At 45.0% G+C, this 17,304-nt stretch overlaps 1 protein-coding gene across 2 annotated transcripts in view; it reads right to left on the bottom strand.

The window, feature by feature from the left end:
- tns1a (tensin 1a) overlaps window positions 1-17,304 on the bottom strand; it is an 82,713-nt gene that overhangs the window by 31,082 nt on the left and 34,327 nt on the right. For both annotated transcript variants that reach the window (XM_026261949.1, XM_026261948.1), the window contains exon 3: window positions 390-427. In XM_026261949.1, coding sequence (XP_026117734.1) covers window positions 390-427 — 38 coding nt within the window. The remainder of the gene's footprint in view (window positions 1-389; window positions 428-17,304) is intronic.

The raw sequence follows: 17,304 nt of genomic DNA, 5'->3' as shown, positions 1-17,304 counted from the left end.
ATTGTCATTTTTATCAATTTCAACAGTGTTTTATGTAATTTCAAAGGGTTTCCTTTAAAATTATACCAAACTTTCCGAGCTTACACTTTAGCATTAGTATAGGGAAGCATTCAAAATTAGGTAGGAAAATGGAAAAACGGAAATCCCCAAAATAGCATTTGTGCTTAAGAGGTTTTAACAAAGTAGGCCATATTTAAATCCTTTTGTTTAACATACACAGCTAGACAGTGAATACTATGATATCCTTCTGTGATCTTTTTCTTAGAAAGAAACAAAGAAAGTAAGAAAGAAAGAAAGAAAGAAAGAAAGAAAGAAAGAAAGAAAGAAAGAAAGAAAGAAAGAAAGAAAGAAAGAAAGAAAGAAAAGGTTAAAAAAAATCCATGATTTACCTTTACCTCACATTTCTTATGGCAGGACAACTTGCACTCTGCAGGAAAAGGAAAAAAATGCATTAAATGTAATCATAACTGTTTAATTCAAGGTTAAATAAAAAGCAATTTATTCTTACTGTACCAATCCATTATCTGATCTAAGTGTTGTAGAAGCCAGGTGTAAGGACTCATGGCTAATTTGTCTTTGCCCACTGTTTTCCTTGAGTACAAATATCCTATTACTTCTATTTACAATTTATGTGAATAGCATGTCACTATTTGTAATTAATGTTAACAAGATGCTTTTTGTTGCTATGCATGTTTGGTGCAAACAGTATCTACCACTATTTAGACTATAACACTGTTTACAGTGTAAATAGCATGTCCCTTGCAAAAACATTTCTTTGCGGCTAACTTATCGGTAATTTGCGGCAAATTTGCAGCAACCTAAAAGCAGTGAGTTCCTCTGAAGTGAGGCTCTTCATAACAAAATATATAAATGACAAAAAATATGAAAATAGCATGAAATTTATGTCATGTCAATAGATATGACTGAAGTTCTGCTAATGTGACAGTTCTTCAGATCTAGATGAATCGTGTAAGTGATTTTTCTTCTTCAAAACAGTAAGTTTGATCTGTCTGTCTGTTTTTAATTGGTAAACATTAATTAATATAAACATAAATATTTGTTTTTATTTAAATAATTCACAAAACCTAACCTTTCATTGAAGTAAAACAAATGAAAGTGGGAGGAAATCTCATTATGAAATAAATGTTCTTCTCTATTAGATAACATTTTATTTTCCCTTAATGCCTGATGTGTTTGCATAACACCTGACAAAATATCAAAGACCACTCCAGATCCTTCAGTTCCCAAGTCCCAAGTTTAGGTCAGGGAACTGGGATGGCCATTTCAGTACCTTAATTTTGTGCTCAGTGACACATTTTAATGGATTTTGTTGATTATGATGTTTGTTTTATAAAATATGACCGCATTGTCCTGATGTAGTCACTGTGATGTGCTAAAAATGTAAAATATGATTGGGAATAAACTGTACTTCAAAGATACTTTACTTATGATAATTCCTAGGGTAACTAATAATTGTGGCAAACGTCTACAGAAAACTTTTATTTCACAATGTGATCCCCCTTCCACTTTCATTTGTTTTATTTTTTGAAAAGTTAGTTTGAAAAAGTTAGATAGTTGTTGTGATAAAAAAAGGAAATATAAAAAGTATAAACAATACAGATTGTAACAGCCTTGTTTGATCATATTTACCAAAGGTGCCAATATTTTTGACCATGACTGAATCTATCAGTTTAAACTTGAATCTTCAAGTTTCTATTTTTCTTTCCTATACTTTATATTTACTTAGAGAAAATAGTGAGGTCTTAATTTAAATGTATGTAAATATGCTGCCTGCTGATGATGTTAGATGTGATTAGATGAATATCCATGCTCATATTCTGTATCAGCTGTATATATAGATAATTTAGAAACTCATTTATTTACCAGTTGATCCTGAAAGAGAATGAAGCCTGCCCCTGATACTGAAGTCATTGGCAGTCTTAAAAACATGGCTTGTAACAACTCTTGAGTGGTTCCAGCATGAAGGCCCAGGCTTCACCATTCACAAACTCATGGAGGGACTTTAAGAATCATGTGATCTGTATGGCAAGACATCAACAGCATTTACATTAAAATTAATAAAGTCTGAGCAATGAAATGAATAAAACATGCTTAATGTTCTGTGTCACTCCATCATACAGTTTAGTTTCACTCTCTTTTTCAATTCATTTTCAGATCATCTGAAAATGAAAGATGCGGATTTCAACAAAGAAGTGAACTTATACCTGTAGGGGAGTAGTCATGCTTTATAGGATAAGTGAATAGAAAACAAGTAAATGGATGAATTTATATAATTTAATGGTTAAGGGTACAATATTGTTTTATTTATTTAAATATTCATTCATTTTAATATTGAATTATACACACACACACACACACACAGTGCTTGATTTTGTGTTGAGATTTGTACTGTATTAGAATATGTATTCATGTCAAGAGATAACTGAAGGTTTAAATATATAACAATGACACAAAAAATATCTTGAATTTGCGACAAAAAGTAGAAGCTCCTGTATTACACTCATCATGTTCACCACAGGCTTGCCACAATTGTCTGCCACAAATTTGCTGCAAACGTTTTGCCACAAAGCTCATTTGCATGTGAAAATATTAATTTGTTCACTATAAGTTTACCACAAGAATTTGCCAGACAATATATTTTTGCAAGGGACAGCTTCACATCCTGACTGAGAGAGAGGGCGAGAGATAGATAGAGAGAGAGAGAGAGAGAGAGAGAGAGAGAGAGAGAGAGAGAGAGAGAGAGAGAGAGAGTCACTAAAGCAGAACGATTAAGTTTAATGTGTGAAAACATTGAAGTCAAGCTGTTTAAGCAAGGGAAAGAAGATAGCATGGTAGGCAGTATGATGATTTTCAACAGTCAAGCAAATAAATCTTAGTATTGTAGCAAGATGGAAATCAGTTTTGTTTAGTTAGAATAAAGATGTATAGCATAAGGATAAATGTTTGGTCCAGAAAATAAATAAATAAATAAAATAAAAATAAAAACTCTAAAGAAATTAAAACAGGGCTGCAATTATGGAGACAAATCAATAGAAATGTACTGAGAGATTGTAGTCTGTATAATAAGCAATGGCCACATTGAGCACAAGTTTATTTTAAGAAATAGACCAATGGAGACAGCAAACAAAAATGTGGTGGATTAGCAGGCCCAACATACAGAGGTTATATGTGCCATGCCGATGAAGGTGCTCAAATGGTGGTACAACCAGGCCTGAGCTATAAGCAAAGAAGGGATTAACAAAAAGCATATTACAGATGAGGGGGTGAGCAGTAGAAGTGAGGGTGTCATTCAATAAAGGAAAAAATGGCATGTGTTAAAAAAAAAAAAAACACACATACTGAAGGTATGCATGTCAAAATTGTCAACAGGGGATGTTACAAATGGGGTATCAGTGCACAAGACAGAAAAACAAGGAAAGTGCAAAGAGCATATCTCATACAAAAGGAAACAGCATACAATCACGGATGAACAGAGGAGCATAAGTTGCTCACAACATATAATTCAGAAGGAACTGCAATAATAGAGCAAGTGTAAGGAGTGAAATTATTTCCTTATGAAAATAATTCCTTGTGATGCCGAAACTCAGGAACTCTAATAACACACATGCAATGCAACAAAACAATAAACTTTCTAGTCTGACAGGAAGATCTTGGAGAAAGACCATTTGCTAATCTCTTCCTTCACCCATTCTTAGGCCCCCTCCTTTCCCCCTGGGCATGACATAGTAGTGTAAAGAACTCAAGTTGTCAGACTTGCAAACTGCATTTATTATATCTTAAGAATTAATGATCTTAACCCCTTCATGTTTGGTACTGTTCTGAAGGTCTTTTTGCGATTGGTAAATTGGTCTCAATTTCACAAAAGCCACTTCTATAAGATTGAAAACTTTTGTAGAATTCTGTTCTGCTGTGGAGGGGGTGTGACCCCTTTAGGGTCTGTGAGAATGTTTATCTATCTCCAACCAGTTGCGACCCTGGGTCAAGAGAACCTAACAAACCAAAAGGTCTTTAATGTTTTTACAATTGATTTGAACATTTCTTTGTTTCTTAGCTGAGTATATAAGCAAAGTGGCATTATTGTCATTTGGGATTCTTTAATCAGAACCCCCCCACCCAGTGTATGTGAGTATGGAGCTCTGCACTAGAGTTCACATACTACTGTGTGTCTGTCTGCTGTCAGGTATGCATTTCATTTTTAGTTAAAAGTGTAATTTTTTTTAAACATCGTGTCCATAGAACACACTGTATAGTTGCACAGGTGCACATAGACTAGTTACGTTTATTCTCTAAAACACATGATTGCTTTGCTGTAAGTGTTCTTTAAAAAACATACGTAAAAGTTTATAAATACTATGCATTTTAGACCGTGTGTTAAATTAGGATAACTGATTATATGTTACATTAGTTTGTATCTTTCTTGGATCACTTGGCTATTCCCAGGGTTGCCACGCAGCTACAATGTGATTCACGGTTGCATTATCCTTTCTAAATTGGGTTCTACTTGTTTCATCATGTAATTGGCATGATACAATTTTACCTGACTAATAATAAAATTTTATATTTGATTTATTCTGAACTCTCCTGAAATCATTATGACCAGTAAACTGTAAGGAGGCTTTTATTACTGTAAATCTATGGCCAGGATAGGTCGAACTGAAGACTCATGAATGAAAGGAGCAGTAGGCACGTCATCGGAGACCTTCTGATTTCTGTCTATCTCTGTTGTTAGAAAGTTGTACAGGAAAAGTCTATGACACTTTTTGTTATAAGCAAGCAGTAAGTAGCAGGTAAAACAGGTATTAGTCTACCTACACCCTCTGACTACGATCAGACTGGGAAGTTTGCGATCGTAAGATCCTCATAAGGCTTAAAAGAGACATTAGGTCCCCAGTGAATGTATAAATGAAAGTATAGTGAGTTTGGAATAATAATACAAAATTCTACATTAATAAATAGTCAACCTTTCTGATCTGTTTTTAATTAGAAACATTGCCTAAATTTAGTGTTCACTTAAAATTGAAGTCAGATTGAGCATGGAGCTAGACACAAATTTAAACCAAATCCTGATAAATTCAGAAGCACAAGTAAAAGACCGGATATGCATTAAACCTTCAACCAGGCTGCTGGACCCCACTTTTTGGGCTGGCAGATGGATTCTTACACCAGTGAAAAACTCAGATTGGGCAGCCCCCTTTGTACCCATACTAAAGCCTAACTATTGAATTAGACTATGGAAAGGCTGCATGTTGACCTGGCCGATATGACCATGAGCACTTCCAGACTCTTGCCACAGTACTGCCAAGATTGCAAAGAGCAGGACTACAACTAAAGTGAGAAGCACATTCATGGGAATGGAACAGGGCACAAGGTGGACACTGCGGGTTTGCAAGAGTGAAACAGAATGCACCCATACCTTCCAGTGTGTTGACATATCGACCAGGAAGCTTAAAAACATATGCAGTGTTCCCAACCGGCGTCAGCTTCTGTCAATCAGCAAGCACTCTTTGTCTGTGTCAGTCGCTATTTATTTTTGAGTCTTATTTAATGTTGTTTGTCCACTGATAATCTCCATTATGTCTAAGCTTCAGTCAAGAGAAGTTTTGGGCAAGAGCAGGCAGCATTCAGGCCATGTGTTTTTCCCTGCTCGCGAAAAGAAAAAAGATATTGGGGTAGGGACACACATAGTTTATGTTTTGTCTGCTTGAGAGTGAAGCATGCAGAATTAGCTCTAGAGCAAGTTGACGGCCCACATTGCGATCACTTGTAACTGCTTTCCTTCACTCTCAGGCTCTCTTTGAGGAGTGAGCCTGTACTCTTGTGTTTGTTTTCCGATCCGGTAAAGGAAATGTAGACGGGTGAGTCCCTATTTTCTTCCTCAACAACCAGATCCAGCGCCCGCTCTCAGGGTTTCTGAAGCCCGCGCAGTTGTCCTTCTCCCCGTGTTGATAAACTCGCCAGTTGAACAACACATTGACTACTTTTAATTCTGAAAAATAAAATGAAATATTTATCTGATTATGAGAAGTTAGATATACAGGGGCTCTTAAAAATTGTTAAATCTTGGTCAGCAAGGGCTGCTGTGTGGGAGCAGTCCCAAATTACCTGGGGAATAGCAGTGTACACCACTTTACATGGTGAGGTCTCTCCTCAGTCCCCTCAGGAGATCAGTCTGCTAACCCTGCCGGTGTTCCAAGGCACAGTGGTCTCCAGCGAGAACTTATCTCATCTCATGCCGGTGCACAACAACAGGGCACCGAGCTAACTGCTCTGATGACAACAGAGATTTGTTTCGAGAGGCTGATTCCCTTAGTAGACTATTTGGCAGTGAAAACTACTACCAAATGTGTCTAAGTTGGTCCTGCACACTGTATTGAGAGGCCACAGAATTCAGTTCGGTTCTCCTCTGCCTCAATTGAACAGAGCCTTTCCCACCCTGGTGGGCCCAGAGCAGGCTCTGGTGGGCCCAGAGCAGGCTCTGGTAATGGAACAGAAGCAGACACTCTCTGTGGATGGAGGCCATCGAGCTGGTCCCTCCTCGCGTAGCAGAGTCTGAGTCCTACAGCTGGTATTTCACTGTTCTGAGGAAGGATGAAGGGTTGCGTCCCATTTTAGATCTACATCTTTTGAACTGCTCAGTCGGTGGACTGAAGTTCAGCATGCTTGTATACTTTCACAACTCAACCCACACTTTCACAACTCAACCACATTGATGATTGGTTGATATTAGTTCTATCAGAGCAGATGGCGGTTCGACATTAAGATGTCGTTCTTTCTCACATGAAAGAGCTGGGGCTAAGACTTAACGCCAAGAAAAGTGTGCTTTCTCCAGTACAGAAAACCACTTATCTGGGCATAGTGTGGGATCTGACCACGATGCAGGCACATATGTCTCCTGCTTGGATAAAGTTGATCCTCACCACAGACGCTAGAGTAAAAGAAGGCTGATCACTCAATATCAAGCAGTTCCAGACTGCTGGGTCTGATGACAGCTGCTTCCAACATGATAACCCTTGGCCTGCTGCACATGAAACCCCTACAGGGGTGGCTAAAGACAATTGGCTTCTCCCAGAGAGAAAACCAACTTTGCATGATCAAGGTCATGCAGAGGTTCCTACGTGCCTTAGACATGTGGAGGAAACTTTGGTTCTTGTCTCAGGGCCTGGTGCTGGGTGCTCCTTTGTCACCGCATAACGCTAGCAATGGATGCATCCCTCACCGGTTGGGGTGCAGTCCTGAGTGGCCACCCTGCCTGTGGTCTGTGGAGTGGTCACCATCTGACATGGCATATAAATTGCCTGGAGATATTGGCCGTGCTTCGAGCACTAAAACACTTTCTCCCCGACCTATGAGATCACTGTGTGTTAATGCACACCGACAACACAGCGGTGGTCTATTATATCAGCCACCAAGGAGGTCTGCGCTCATGCCATAAATAAATGTACAAACTAGTGTACCAGATCCTTGTATGGTCCCAGGCAGACATCCTGTCAAGGCAGTGGTCGAGGCCTGGGGAATGGTGGCTTTGCACTGAGGTAGTGAAGTAGATATGGAGAATTTTTAGCCATGCTCAGGTGGACCTGTTTGCAACTCGAGAGACAGCGCACTGTCCCCTCTGGTTCTCTCTCTGACTCATCCAACTCCACTGGGGCTGATACAGACATGGTTGAGGCTTTGTCTGTACACCTTTTCACTGATTGCTCTGCTCCCGGGAGTTCTGGAGAGAGTTTGTAGCTTCCAGTCTCTCAACCGAGGTTTTGAGACCATCCTCAAATCCAGAGCTCCCTCCACGAGGAAACTGTACGCCTTGAGGTGGATCTTTTCACCTCCTGGTAGGGAGACCGAGGCCATACTTCCAGCATCCCTGCCAGTGATTGCTTCATTCCTAGAAGTTGATGTTGGTATCACCACACATGCTTTTAAGCTTCCTGGTCACTACATCACCCCGTCCGTGACGTCTCGCACATCCATTGGACTGATTACACATGTGGTTCAGAGCAGGTCACGCTGGAGGGTGTTCCCAAAGCATCCTCCGATGCAACGTTTTATTCCATCAAAGAACCATGGTTACATTCGTAAGAAAGAACTCACTGTTATGTTTGGAGTGCTTTGTATCCTTAAAGCTGCACCAAACAATTATTTTTACTTTGGAAATATGATATGTTTGTAGCTTGCTAATAGATAGTATGGTAGTTTTTAGGTTTAGATATGGGGTTCTAATTTAAGGGCTCTAAAATAAGGTCATTGTGGCAGGGGGGCGTGGTTTAGCGAAGTCTGCAGCGGGAGAGAGAATCAGGAGACGAGCGGTAAGTGAGTGGTTTGGGCAAAAATTATCATCACCTGTTTCTTGTTCTAGTAATTGGCGTGGAGAGAGTATAAAACGCCAGGAGAGACAGAAGCAAGAGAGAGAGAGACGGACTGCTGACCCGAGCCGGAAACAGAAACAGAAACCGGAAAGAGTAAAACGGAAGCCGTGTTGAAGTGGCAGAATAAAAGTCACCGTTTAGGTGTTTGCAATCTTTTTAGTTCTTTTTGTTTAAATAAACCTGTCAGCAGTCCAGCCGACCCCTTTGTCCTCTTCCTTCCACCCCACGAACTTTGTTACACTGGTGCCGAAACCCGGGAGGAAGTAGGACCGTCACCGCCGCCATGCAAAGTCCGGCCGCCACGCCGCTTGCGGATATCATCGCTCCCTCGCGGGCCTTCACCGCGAACAACACCAGGCCCTGCTGGACCTGAGGACGGATCAGGAGAGGCGTTTCCAGGCCATTGTCCAGGCCCAGCAGGAGGACTGCGAGAGGTTCCGGAGCTGGATCGACCAGGAGGTTTGCGCCAAGGCCGCCGGGCCGCCCGCGGCGCCCATGCATCTACCGCTGCACAAGATGGGGCCCCAGGACGATCCGGAGGCCTTCCTGGAGCTTTTTGAGAAGTCGGCGGAGGCCTGCGGGTGGCCCCGAGAGCAGTGGCCGGTGCGCCTCATTCCCCTGCTCTCCGGAGAAGCCCAGGTGGCCGCCCAACAACTTCCGGTGGCGAACCTCCTAGTCTTCGATGACCTAAAGAGGGCCGTCATCCAGCGGGTCGGCCGGTCGCCTGAACAACACCGCCAGTGGTTCCGGTCCCTGGACTTGGGCGAAGCCGGTCGACCCTTCGCGATGGCCCAGCAGCTCCGGGACTCCTGCCGCAAGTGGCTACTAGCCGAGGGAAGCGACGTGGAGCATGTCGTCGACCTGGTGGTGCTGGAGCAGTTCATCGCTCGGCTTCCCAAAAAGACGGGGCTTCCCTGGCGGAGGACCACATGGTGGCGTGCCCAGGGGTCGGCGCACCCCCACCTACTAACTCTCTCTCTCCTTCTCTCTCTTCCCCCTCTCTCTCTCGCCCTCTCCCTCTCCCTAGGTCCCGTCCACCCGGCCCTCCTCGTGTCCCGCCCCGGGGGGCGGGGTTTGTGGCTGCAGGAGGGGACAGTGCTTCCGTTTCTCCGCTCTCTCTGCGCCAATTCTCCAATCCACTCACTGCCACTGGGGCGGCGGGTAGGTCTAGGCTGGCCTGTTGGCGTTGCGGGGACCCGGAGCATTTCGTGGACCGGTTGTCCAATGATGGAGGTGGGGACGTTGATCCGGGTCCCGGACGTCCCACAGGTCACCCCCGGTCAGGCTGGCGAGTACCAAATACCAGTGAGTATCAAGGGGGGTACATATCCGGCCTTGGTGGATTCAGGGTGTAACCAAACCTCAATCCATCAAAGCCTGATTCAACCGGGGGCATTGGATACAAGCCGCGTGGTTAAGGTGCGGTGCGTACACGGGGATGTGGTGGAGTATCCGGTTGTCCCAATTAGCATTCAATTCCGGGGACAAAAGCATAGTGTAGAGGTGGCGGTTAGTCCCCACCTCCGGCATCCAATAATCTTGGGAACGAATTGGCCCGCATTTACGGTGTTATTGAGGTCGTTATGTGCGGATGCCTCTTGGGGAAATAAGGCACGGAAGGAGACCGCGAGGGTACAGGTGGGAGAAACTGAGCCAGGGCCGCTGGGGTCTGCTTCAGGGGAACCGAGCGAAATCGGGAGACTAATTCTCTCGGAGCGTGATGACTTTCCTCTGGAGCAGTCTCAGGATGAGACACTGAAACATGCGTTTCAACAGGTCCGCGCCATCGATGGCCAGTCTCTCCAACCTGCCCTCCCGCTCTCCTATCCGTATTTTGCCATTTTAAAAGACCGGTTGTATAGAGTGACCCAAGACGCTCGGACAAAATTGAATACAACCCAGTTGTTAATTCCAAAGGGCCGCAGGGAAATGCTTTTCCAGGCAGCTCATTCTAATCCTATGGTGGGCCATTTGGGACAGGCCGCAACACTAAATCGCCTCATGGCCCGTTTCTTTTGGCCGGGCATTCATGACAACGTGCGCAGGTGGTGCGCGTCTTGTCCGGAATGTCAGTTGGTAAACCCACCGGCCGCCCCAAAAGCGCCTTTGCGCCCTCTTCCCTTAATGCAGGTCCCCTTCGAAAGAATTGGTATGGACCTCATCGGGCCATTAGAGCGATCGGCACGAGGACATCGCTTTGCATTAGTCATAGTTGATTATGCAACACGATATCCTGAAGCAGTGGCCCTCCGCAACATTTCCGCTAAAAGTGTTGCGGATGCCCTGTTTCGTCTTATCTCCCGGGTGGGGGTTCCAAAAGAAATCAGGGCACGGCGTTTATGTCACGTACGTTACGCGAACTGTACGGATTGTTGGGCATTAAATCGATTCGAACTAGCGTCTATCACCCACAAACCGACGGCCTGGTCGAACGATTTAATCGCACACTTAAATCCATGATCCGTAAGTTTGTTCACGAAGATGCCAAAAATTGGGATAGGTGGCTAGAGCCCTTGTTATTCGCTGTGCGAGAGGTCCCGCAAGCCTCCACGGGGTTTTCCCCCTTCGAGCTTCTCTATGGACGCCAGCCCCGGGGGGTGCTCGACGTACTGAGAGAAACTTGGGAGGAGGGACCATCTCAGGGCAAAAACGAAATTCAGTATGTGCTGGACTTGAGAACAAAACTCCACACATTGGGGCGGCTATCAATGGAGAATTTGTTACAAGCCCAGGACCGCCAGAGCCAGCTTTATAACAGGGGAACTAGGTTACGCAAATTTGCACCGGGAGAGAAAGTACTTGTATTACTCCCAACGTCGAGCTCCAAATTAATGGTTAAGTGGCAGGGACCGTTTGAGGTTGCACGACAGGTCGGGGATCTCGATTATGAGGTAATACGGTCCGATAGGAACGGTTCCCGTCAGATCTACCACCTCAATCTCCTAAAAAAATGGAATGAGGTGGAATCAGTGATGTTGGCAACGGTGATTGGCGGAGAGGATGATCTCGGGCCAGAGGCGAATATCAAACCACAATCCTTCGCCCTGGCTCCAGGTGGAGATCACCTCTCGCCGTCCCAACTCACTGATCTAACGGCGGAGTTCGCCGACGTCTTCTCGCCCCTACCGGGCCGTACTAACCTGATTCAGCACCATATCGAGACCGAGCCGGGCGTGGTAGTTCGCAGCCGGCCGTATCGTTTACCTGAGCACAAGAGAAAAGTGGTTCAGGCTGAATTAGGCGCTATGCTTGACATGGGGGTAATAGAAGAATCTAATAGTAACTGGGCGAGCCCGATAGTTTTAGTTCCGAAAACGGACGGCTCAGTCCGATTCTGTGTAGATTACCGCAAGGTGAATGCTGTGTCGAAATTCGACGCGTATCCAATGCCGCGGGTTGACGAGTTGCTTGATCGGCTAGGCACGGCTCATTTTTATTCGACATTGGACTTAACAAAGGGCTATTGGCAGATCCCCTTGTCTCCGTTGTCCAGAGAAAAGACAGCTTTCACAACGCCGTTTGGATTACACCAATTTGTTACCCTTCCGTTTGGCTTGTTCGGGGCCCCAGCTACCTTTCAGCGCCTCATGGATAGGATTCTGCGGCCCCATGCTGCGTATGCGGCTGCCTACCTAGATGATATAGTTATATTTAGTAATGATTGGCAGCGGCATATGCAGCATCTGAGGGCTGTCCTGAGGTCGCTGAGGGGAGCGGGGCTCACGGCCAACCCAAAGAAGTGTGCGATTGGGCGTGTGGAAGTAAGGTATCTGGGCTTCCACTTGGGGCATGGGCAGGTGCGTCCTCAAATTGATAAGACAGCCGCTATTGCGACCTGTCCACGTCCCAAGACCAAAAAGGAGGTAAGGCAGTTCTTGGGGCTGGCGGGATATTATAGACGGTTTATTCCTAATTATTCGGACCTCACCAGCCCTTTGACTGACCTTACTAAAAAGGAGGTGCCAGATACGGTCCAGTGGACGGAGCCGTGTCAGCAGGCCTTTACTCAGGTCAAGGCTGCTCTGTGTGGCTGGCCGTTGTTACACTCTCCTGATTACAGTCATGTTTAGAATAAGGCAACAATATGTGCTTTATAACTACTAATATACAGCCTATTGCTAGTAATATGCTTGCTAATAAGCAACCAGTTAATAGTGGTGATTGGTCCCTAAACTAAAGTGGAACCTTCAAAACTATATTTAAAATACATAAAAAATCCTTATATTTGTAGTGGTAGGTAATGTATTATTTTTATTTTTTTATTGAGTAAATTTTAATGTTGTTGGTGACATTCACACTAAGTTGATCACTTGTAACCATGAGCACAGGTGTGTACGTCAAGTCATCAGATTCATCTACAAAGAATGACAGAGCTGAAGCACAACACATGCAATTACCAAAATAATTTTCCTCCACAAGTTACTAAGTGTTTTTTTTTTTTTACTAAAATAGTAGCAAACACATCGCTGATTGCACTCGGAACTGGACAGGGTGATTGGCAACTTAAGAGAGGCAGCTAAGGGGGTTGTCCGGCTGCAGCGAGACTTGGCCCCCTCCTCTTTCTGTCCAGTAGATCAGGATGATGCCTGAGGTGTAGAGGCCAGTGATGTCTTGGGACAGGGTCCCTGGCACCTCAGAAACAGGTAGTGTTTGGCCGAGTGGGAACATCATCAAGGCTCAGGCCTCGCTGGCTGGGTGATGGCAGTCTTTGCGGGCTGCTGAGCCGGCAGGGATGTCGTATGTTATGATGACTTTTGTACCTTCTTGAAACACCTCTGGTCCGAACAGACTGGTGGGGATGATCAGAGCATCAAGGAAAGCAGCCATGCTGGCAAGGAGTTTAGCAAAGTGCCAGCATATAACCTGAAGTCCCTACCTGTTCTGGCGGCTTTGTGGCCATAGGTTTGAACCAATGGCCATGCAGTTATTTACATTTAAATTTAATCATTTAGAAGACTTTTATCAGCTTTTATCCAAAGTGACTTACAAATGAGGTTATACTGAGTTACTTATAAAGGCTTCAGTTAAGGAGAAAAAAAAAACTTTTTCCCATAGCATCTTAGCAGGCAGAGTACGAGTGAAGTATCAATTGGGAACTTTTGTATCAGGGTTAGGGTTAACCCTTTCATATTTTTTTGAAGATTAATGAAAATACATTTAGCAGGAACATTAGAAAACAGAGCAACTACAGTTCTATTTGGCAACAGAGTAATCCATTTGACCACAACAAGACTATGACAAGCATGTTACTTGGATGCAAGCTTTAATGCTCTTTATATTTCATACATCCAAACTTGATACCAAAAGTAGGCAAAGAAACAAAAATATCATCATGACAAAAAAAAAAAAAAAAAAAAACGTGGTGTGCAGTTTCATTGATGGAGATCAGTATCTGAGACTTCACTGAAAAAGACTGTTTGTCATGCTGTCCAGTCTCCCTTTTCCCTGGGTGTCCACTAGTGGGCTCACTTCCCCTTAGGCACTTCACCGTAGGCACTAGAATTCCTCTAGTCTTGTCATGTCATCACAGTAATTGCACTCCTGTTAATTGCACCAGGAGTAGTAACTTTATTGTCATTAGCCTCCCTTTAAATACCAGTCTTTTCCTGTTGTTTGTATGGAGACCTTTCCGTTCGTATGTTCAGCCTTCTCATCTTCCGAGATTCCTCCTTGTCTTCTCGTCCTCCGAGTTCCTGTTCCTTTTCCTTTCCTGTTCCCTCTTTTGTTTATTTGTTCATTTGTATTTGGACTGATTTTTGGTTTTGACCTTTGGAGTGTTTTTGACCACGATTTGGATTTTCCCTTAATAAAACTCCCTGTGTCTCTCTGGGCAACAATCGTCACAGAAGGACAGCGTTATGTCTGTACATATTTCCTCACCAGCCACCGAACGGGAGAGGAATGGTTTTGAGGGTACCTGCCTGGTCGTGTTCTGTGGGACCAGAGAGGAGGTCCGGCATCGCTCTCCACTGTGGCCCCCTGTCGACCCTGGGTTCGGATGGGAGTCGCCGTCTCCCCATTGTGGACGGAGAGGGGAGGCGCAAGTCTGCCAAGCCAGCGCCGCTGCACAAGATGGCCACCAGTCCAGTGCCACTACACAAGATGGCCGCCAACTAGGGCTGCACGATATTTGGAAAAAATTACATTGCGATATTTTATTTTTCTACGATATATATTGCAATATGAAATCTAATCTAATTTTTTCTTACAAACAAAAATGGGGTGAACAGATTTACATTCTCATTTTAAATGATTTAAACATAGACACCATCGTGTCAATTGATTAATATGCGCGAGGGAGAGAGAGTAAGACAGCGTTTGTGTTGTTTGTAGTGCTCTCTCTCCCTGTCCCTATATCTCTCTCTCGCGCGCTCGCTCTTTCTCACGCTCTTTCTCTCGCTCTCTCTCTCTCGCACGCTCTTTCTCCCGCGGTCTGCGCAAATCACATTCGTCGAGGGCCAGGGAGCAGCTGGCCCCATACAGTTCAATAAAATTAAATTCAAGTATATTTGTATAGCGCTTTTTACAATACAAATCGTTACAAAGCAACTTTACAGAAAATTATGTTTCAACAATATTTAGTAGTAGCTTATGGTGGTGACTGTCAGTTTGTGCATGTTTGACAGGATTTTTAGAAAAATCAATACAAGACGTAGTCAGCCAGACGATAAACATTATTAATATTATTAATTAATAATTATTATATGATGCAGTCACACTTGTAGTAATATTTGGTAGTTCTGTTTGTTGATTCAGGGTTAGCATCCTCTGGGGTCCTCTGAGGGGTCAGCATCATCCCTTCTCAGGTGTTCTGGATTCAGACTGGAGCTTGTGTAAATCCCGTGGTAAAACATAGAAACAAAATAGAGACATCATTAGCATAGTACAGATAATGAATAACGGATCAACTACGACAGCCTACATCGCACATCCTGCGATGTGACTATCGTGGATTCGTACATCGCAATATCGATGCTTAAACGACACATCGTGCAGCCCTACCGCCAACCCAGCGCCGACCAAGCGCCATTGCACAGGATGACCGCCAACCCAGCACCACGAGGCAAGATGGAAGCCAGCCCAACACCACAGCACAGAATGGCCGCCAGCTCAGCGCCACGAGGCAAGATGGACGCCAGCCCAGCGCCACAGCACAAGATGGCCGCCGGCCAAGCACCACTGCCCATGATGGCTGCAGGTCCAGCAACACTGCACAGGATGGCCGTCAACCCAGCGCCACAAGGCAAGATGGACGCCAGCACAGTGCCACAGCACAAAGTGGTCACCAGCCCAGCGCCACGGTGCAAGATGGCCACCAGTCAGGTTGAGTCAGGTTCTGGTTGACCCTCCAAAGTCGAGTCAGGTGCTCGTGGACCCTCCAGTGTAAGGGTTAGTCACCGTTGACCTTTCAGAGTCAGGGTTAGTCACCATCGACCTTCCAGAGTCAGGGTTAGTCACCGTTGACCTTCCAGAATCAGGGCTAGTTCCTGTTGATCTTCCAGAGTCGAGTCAGATTCCAGTTGACTATCCAGAGTCGAGTCAGGCTCCTGTTGACCATCCAGAGTTGAGTCATGTTCCAGTTGATCCTCCTGAATCAAGTCAGATTCCTGTTGACCCCTCCAGAGTCGGGTCAGGTGCTCATGGACCCTCCAGAGTAAGGGTTAGTCACTGTTGACCTTTCAGAGTCAGGGTTAGTCACCATCGACCTTCCAGAGTCAGGACTAGTCACCATTGACCTTCCAGAGTCAGGGCTAGTTACCATGGACTTTCCAGAGTCAAGGCTAGTCATCGTTGAACTTTCAGAGTTTCAGATCTTAAAGGACAGAGTCAAGTCACTGGTGATCTTCAAGGACAGAGTCAAGTCACCGGGGTTCTTCATGGGAGAATTCAAGTCACCAGTGATCTTCATGAACAAAGGCAAGTCACCATTGATCTTCATGAACAAAGGCAAGTCACCATTGATCTTCATGAACAAGGAAACACCATGGGAGTACCAGAGTCTCGTCATTTCTCTGTGGATCTACTAGAGCCTCTCCACATCTCTGCGGAACTTCCAGAGCCTCGTCACGTCTCAGTTGAACTCTCTGAGCACCCGTCTGATCCTGCTGTGGCCACGGAGGCTACCCTTAACTTGTTCATGTTTTTTGTTTCATATTTGCCCAATCAGGCTTATCCTCCTGTTTATTCGGCCACATGGAGGTGGTGGTCTTCTGCTCCGCCCCGGGGGGCGTCTTGTTCGGACACACTGATGTGGTGGTCTTCTGCTCCGCCCTGGGGGATGTCTGGTTCGGACACACAGATGTGGTGGTCTTCTGCTCCGCCCTGGGGTGCGTCTGGTTCGGACGCAAGGATGTGGTGGTCTTCTGCTCTGCCCTGGTGGGCGTCACGTGATGTCCTTCTTGGACTTCTGTTTTTTTTTGTTGTTTTTTTTTCTGGCTGTCTTCCTCCTATGGACCTGGCCCTCCGTCCTCTCCCCCTGATCCTCCGCTGGTCCACCGCCCTCCTGGGTTTCTTGTCTGTGTCTTTTGTTCTGCATCCCTCTAAGGACCAGGCCCTTCGTCCCTCCCCCTGAACCTCCGCCGGTCCACCTCCCTCCTGGACTCCTTGTTTTGTGTTGTACTTCTCTTGTCTCTGTTTCCCCATTTTACCTGGTCATCTTGTCTCTGTTCCCCCATTTTACCTAGTCGTCTTGTCTCTGTTTCCCCATTTTACCTGGTCGTCTTGTCTCCGTTTCCCCATTTTACCTGGTCCTCTTGTCTTTGTTTTCCCCCGTTTTACCAGGTCGTCTTGTCTCTGTTTTACAATTTTTATCTGGCCCTCCGTCCCTCCCCCTGGTCCTCTGCCGCTCCACCTCCCTCCTGGTCTCTTTGTGTATTTGGTTTTCCCTTGGGTTCGGGTGGAGCATCTGGCAGCTGCTCCA

Source organism: Carassius auratus, chromosome 6 (genome assembly GCF_003368295.1).
Source record: "Carassius auratus strain Wakin chromosome 6, ASM336829v1, whole genome shotgun sequence".
NCBI lineage: Eukaryota > Metazoa > Chordata > Actinopteri > Cypriniformes > Cyprinidae > Carassius > Carassius auratus.
The sequence above is the reverse complement of the archived record's forward strand: the minus strand, read 5'-3'. Positions and strand labels throughout refer to the sequence as shown.